This window comes from Charadrius vociferus, unplaced genomic scaffold, assembly GCF_000708025.1.
Source record: "Charadrius vociferus isolate BGI_N301 unplaced genomic scaffold, ASM70802v2 scaffold593, whole genome shotgun sequence".
Taxonomy (NCBI): Eukaryota; Metazoa; Chordata; class Aves; order Charadriiformes; family Charadriidae; genus Charadrius; species Charadrius vociferus.
Window position 1 is genome coordinate 2,339,726 of NW_009647739.1, and position 5,601 is coordinate 2,345,326.

The 5,601-nt window shown below is 58.8% G+C and overlaps 1 protein-coding gene across 1 annotated transcript in view; it reads left to right on the forward strand.

Annotated features, from left to right (window-relative positions):
* Positions 1-3,478, forward strand: part of DECR2 (2,4-dienoyl CoA reductase 2, peroxisomal) — a 5,093-nt gene extending 1,615 nt beyond the window's left edge. The window contains exons 2-7 of the mRNA XM_009881972.1: positions 47-182; positions 602-726; positions 1,294-1,387; positions 1,657-1,761; positions 2,361-2,578; positions 3,357-3,478. Of these exons, the coding sequence (XP_009880274.1) occupies positions 47-182; positions 602-726; positions 1,294-1,387; positions 1,657-1,761; positions 2,361-2,578 (678 nt within the window). The 3' untranslated portion in view covers positions 3,357-3,478. The remainder of the gene's footprint in view (positions 1-46; positions 183-601; positions 727-1,293; positions 1,388-1,656; positions 1,762-2,360; positions 2,579-3,356) is intronic.
* The last annotated feature ends 2,123 nt before the right edge of the window (positions 3,479-5,601 follow it).

Sequence of the window (5,601 nt, forward strand, 5' to 3'; positions counted from 1 at the left end):
GAGTCTCAGAAAGAATCCCCCTTTTTTTTTTTTTTTTTTTTTGTAGGCCTCTAAAAAGTTAGTGGCAGCCACAGGCCAGCAGTGCCTGCCTCTGTCCATAGATGTCAGGCAGCCCCAGACCATCGTGACAGCGGTGGATGAGGCGCTGAAAGAGTTCAAGCGGATTGACATCCTCGTTAACGGTGAGCTGCTGGAGCAGGCAGGGGGAAGACTGGGTCCAGACTCACTGCTAGGGAGTGCGTTTCCCTGCATGGAGGCTGTATTTGCTTAGTGTATGGCTTGTGCTGCTTTGGCCTGGAGCATCTGGGCAGCCCCTGAGAGCGCAAAGGGGGTGGTCTCAGAGGAAGCAAAGAACTGTTCTTAATGTGTGGTCATCCGATCAACCCATCTCCGTCTGCGTGGCACCCTCCCGCCCTCAAGCTGGTTGTGCTGCTGGGCACCCAGAGCTACAAGCTGTTTATCCCCTTATCAGGGCTGTTTCCATGTGCTGTCCGGTCTACCCAGACAGTATCGCTCGCCATCCCTCTCACAGAAGTGCCTTGAACCTGCCCGATCTCTCTTGGCCCCGTCCTGACTGTACCCCTGGCTGCTTTTTCTTCAGGTGCTGCGGGAAACTTTCTGTGCCCAGCCAGTGCCCTGTCCTTCAACGCCTTCAAGACGGTGATAGATATCGACACCATTGGCACCTTCAACACCTCCAAAGTCCTCTTTGAGAAATATTTCCGGGTAAGTAGAACAGGAGCCAGAGGACTTGCTGGAAAGGCTCCTGGTAGGCAGGGGTTTAGTGTCAAACAAACCAGACTTTGCTCCTGAGAAATTCCGGGAAGTGTGGAGGGCAGAAGGGATGCACAGCACCTGTGTACCCAGGGCTGTGCTGCTGGGCCTCTGCCACCCACCCTGCTCAGATCCAGTCCCAGGGATGGCAGCCACCATGCAGGGATGGGGAATCCCGCCTGTCCCTAACCCTGGAGTTTTGACTGTTGTGGCACCTTGCCTTTCTCTGCCACCTGCTGGGCAAGCAGCTGTGATCTCCTGCTCCTTTTTCTACTCCTCTGCTTTCCCTTGGCCTTTGCGTGTCCCCTGCGTTTCCCCCTCTCTGGAATGGCCCCAGTGGCTGCCCCAGCTCAGTGAGACCAGGTGGGCAACGCAGCCTTGGTGATGGGTTAGCGACACAGAGGTGGCAGTGCCCATGGGTGACTGTCCCTCCTAGCCCATCTATCTTGTCCCACCACTCTCCTACATCACCCCTTGTGCTGCTCCCTGCCTAATGCCACGTCTCCTTTTCTTCCCCAGGACCACGGTGGGGTCATCGTTAACATCACGGCAACGCTGAGCTACCGAGGACAGGCCCTCCAGGTGCATGCTGGTACTGCTAAGGCTGCCATAGGTACCTAAACGCTCCTTGCTGGGGCTCTGCGAGCTGTGTGGGGCCAGTAAGGAAGCCGGTTCTTCCCAAATATTGGGATGGGAAGATGTCCATGGGAGAGGTGAATATGAATCAGTGTAGTTACTAAGTGCCTGAGTTTGGGATGAGGCTCATCTCTCCCCGAGGGCTCTTTGCCCTTGGCCAGAGTCTCCTCTGGCTTTTTGACCCCTAAAAAGTTCCCGGAATGGCTTTGCTTTCCATTTCTTATTCCCTTTGTAATCCTTTCCCAGATGCCATGACCCGTCACCTTGCTGTGGAGTGGGGACCCAACAACATCCGGGTGAACAGCTTGGCGCCGGGCCCCATTACAGGCACCGAGGGCTACCGGCGGCTGGGTAAGGCAACCTGGGGCTCCTGTCTCTGCCTCGGTGGTGGCTTGCTGGCGTCTGTCTGGGAGGGGACCGTGGTGGACCACCAGTGCCACACAGCTTGTGGAGCATGTGATGTGGCCAGGGCCATTGCTGCTGGGCACAACGGTCCTGTGACTCAGCTGGTACGTCTCTTTGGGGGAGCAGCCCTTCCTGCATCCTCGGTACCTCTCAGGACACTGATTTTTCTGTTGACTGGCTGCTTTTTGGGCTCTCTGACGCCACGATGTAATGTGCTGTCCCAAAACTCAGCCTGGCTGGTTGCCTTGCCTGATGATGTAGCTCTTGCAGTCCATCAGCGATGTGCCAGTTTAGCCCTGGAGCCTGGGAAATCTCTCTGAGGTCCTGTCTTGAACAAATCCCACCGCTGGGCTTGAGCTTCCCTCCTTTAACTCTCTTCTCAGGCTTTCGTCTCTGGGCTGTCCCCAGGGCTGTGCCAGGATCTCATCTAGGTTCCCTGGGGGCTCTCGGCAAGCCCCGTGCGAGCAGTGCTACAGTGTCTGGCAGGCAGCGGTGGTGGGCAGGTGGTCCCGTGGTCCTAGCTGATTCTTTCTTCTACCGCTCAGGTGGGAGATTTGCCGAGGAAGCGAGCCAGTTCGACATGATCCCCCTCCAGCGCGCGGGAAACAAGACGGAGATCGCCCACAGCACGCTGTACCTGGCGAGCTGCCTTTCCTCCTACGTGACGGGCACCACCCTGGTCGTGGATGGCGGGAGCTGGCTGACCTCTGCCAACAACTTCCCCGCCTTGCTGGGTATTGCTTCATCCTCTGCTAAACTCTAGGTGACGTGCATTTCCCCCTCCGCGGGATTAGAGCAGGGCTCGTGTCAGAAACCCTGTTGCCCCACGGTACAGGGGTATGGTTGCCATACCGATGGGTATGGCATTACCTCCTTCAAGTGCCTCGGTCACCTCATACCGGTACCAGGCTCTGCCCCTCCTGAGGCAGCTGCGTGGCACGTACTGTGATGGGGAAGAGGGGGCAGACACTGGGTGTCAGGGTCTCCAGGTGAGGGCAGCCAGGCCAAGTCTCGACTTGGCAGCGCTTTTGTCAAGCCGCCTTCTGCTTTTGGGAAGGTGCAGCAGGGTCACCCCCCAACGCTGTCATCAGAGCAGGCACCGAGCAACATGGGGAACGTCTCTTGAGTCCTTGTGGACAGTCCTAGGAATGATTTGGGAAAGAGAACTTGCTGGGTTTTTCCTCTAAGCCTGTGGCTGGCGTGATACCTCTTGTCGTTCCTGCTGGAGGATACTTCTCTGGACACCTCTGAGTGTCCCCTGAAGCGACGTGGTGCCCCACCAGCAGGACTGGGCACAGAGAGTCCTGACAGCCTCTGCTACCCCTTTCTTCATTGCATGAGTTACTGCGGCGTGTCTTGCGTTGCGGTTGAGCTGCACGCAGGACTCATGTTGGCTGCGTGTGCCTGCAGAGGTGGGAAGGGAGCTGGCGCCTGGGGCCTGGCTCTTTTTGGGAGAGGGGTCTCCTTTCCTCCCCTCTCCCCCTGCATGGGTCCAGTCTCCGCGAGCAGGACTGTGTACCCACCTCCCTGCTGTCTTGCAGATTTCTGGGCTGCAGGAGCAAACAAAAATCAATGATGGACAGCCTGGGATTGACCGATGGACAGAAACGTGACCGAACGCTGCTGCTCTGGGACATCTTGGGGTGACATCTCCCAGAAGGGGAGCCGATAGCTGGTGGTAGTGGTGGTGACGCTGCCGAGCCTGCCTCCGCCTGGGGGAGGGAGCACTGGGGGTGCTGGGTGGGGAGCACCCCCATTCTGTGCCGTTACTTTCTTCTGAGCTGTCGTGGCGGAGGGCGCAGGGACAGCCCGGGGTGTGCCAGGCAGGGATGTTCACTGCCCGTTTGTATCTCCCTCCGAGTTACTCTCCTGGCCTTTCCCGAGTCCCAGGCAGCGTCCCGAGTCCCAGCCTGTGGATATCCGTCCTCTTCCTCCCCTCTCCCCCATCTTAGCCTGAGAGCTGTCCGACACCCTCAGCAGCAGCTCCGTTTTTGGAGGGGGGAATAGTTCAACCTGTCCTGGGTTAAGATTGGCCTCACGCTGGGGGCAGCTCTCAGGGCAGGGGGGAGGAGAAACAAGGACCAAGCTGTCCCCTGGCAGGGGGAAACAGCCCTGTCCCCTCCAGGGGGGTTCCTGGGCAGAGCAGCAGTCATCCCCTGAGCAGATTCAGCTGGGATGTCCCTGTCCCAGGAGCAGAGGTGGCGCGAGGTCGAAGCCCACCAGAGCTGGCTCTGTACTGCTGTGGACTGGGGCACTTTATCTGTTGGGAGCCCGAGATGTCCGGTTGTCTGTCAGCCCCCGCCCCTGTCTGTCTGTCACGCCAGTCTCATGCTGTCCCCTTTTCTCCGTACAGACACTACAGCTGAGGGTAAATCAAGGGCTAGCTGGAATTTGGGTCTTTTCCGAGCAGGGTGCCGAGCTGCCGGGGCCACCCCGGCTCTGCGCTTGGCTGCTGGAGCCAAACGCGTCCCCGGTGCCAGCGCCTCAGGGGACACACACCGTTCGCGTGCAGCCGCCTCCTGCTGCTGACGGCAATTTTTAAGCTTATCCTGAATTCCGAGAAGCTTGTTTTCCTACTTGTGATTGCGTTTCCTACTTGATTGTAGACTTGCCAGGTTTTGCTCCTTCCTCCAGGCCACGAATAAAGAACATCCACCCTGAGCTGCGACGCTTCCCGTCACTTCGCCCGCGGAGGGCTCGATCCGCAGCCTCTGACTGTTGAGGGCTCGGGAAGGTTTGCGTGCACTCCTTGTCCTCTTGCGAGGGTGGAAAACCACCGTTCCCACTAGCGAAGCCTTGCGTGGTCCCAGTTCTTGGTGGCAGTTGGGCCGTGGCACCCTAGAACCATGGTGCTTGGGGACCTGCCACCTCCTGGGCTGGCTCTGGGGATGTGGTTCCAGCAGATGTTTGGTCCCTCAGCGGAGGTGCTGAGGGACTCGGTGAGAGATGCACTGACCCCTTCAGAGGGGATGGGGATGTGGTGCTTGGACTGGGATCGGACCTGGATCCTTTGCCGGGGTCTCTTGGGATTTGCCTCCAGCCACACTATCCCCCTTTCCCAGATAACGGGACAAAGTGTTTTCTCCTGGAGAAGGTACTTGTGTGATGTTTGTTGGTCCCAGCTGCAGTCTTCTCTCATCTTCATCCCTGTTTCTTGGGAGGGTCCCACGTGTTTTAACTGTGTCTTGTTGAACCACCACCAAACGAGCTGGGGACTGTCTGTAGCTTGAGCTGTCTGGAAACTGGAGGGAATTATAACGCCGGGGGGATTTCACAGGGGACAGTTTAGGCTGATGTTGCCCCGGAGAGAGTCAGCCGGTGCAGCTGTGAGTGTTGCTCCTGTGGGACCGACAAATGAGCCCCACTCCCGCCCCGGTGAGCTTTGGGGATGGCTACGATGAGAAAAAGGGTCCGGAGCGGAGGTGTCAGTCCTTCCCAGCACCCGCCTGGTCAGCCGGGGGTGGATGTTTTTTCCTCTCTCCCATCCAGGGGTGCTGCCGACCTCCAGCTTTTGGGGCTGAATGTGCCGGGGCTCCCTGGCTTTGGGAACCGTACCCCAACCCGGCTTGTCCTGAGCTGTCACACGCACCCGTCACCGGGGCAGCCCGGCCATGGGGGGCCCTGGGCAGGGTCTCCGGGGTGGGGATGCTCGGTGACACCCCCTCCACCCGGTGGGGTGCACAGGAGCCGCTTTACGGTGGTCCCCAGTGTGTAGTGACCCCCGGGGAACGGACGGCCCCCGGTGCACGGTGACATCGCCCCCAGTGACACACAACGGTGACACAC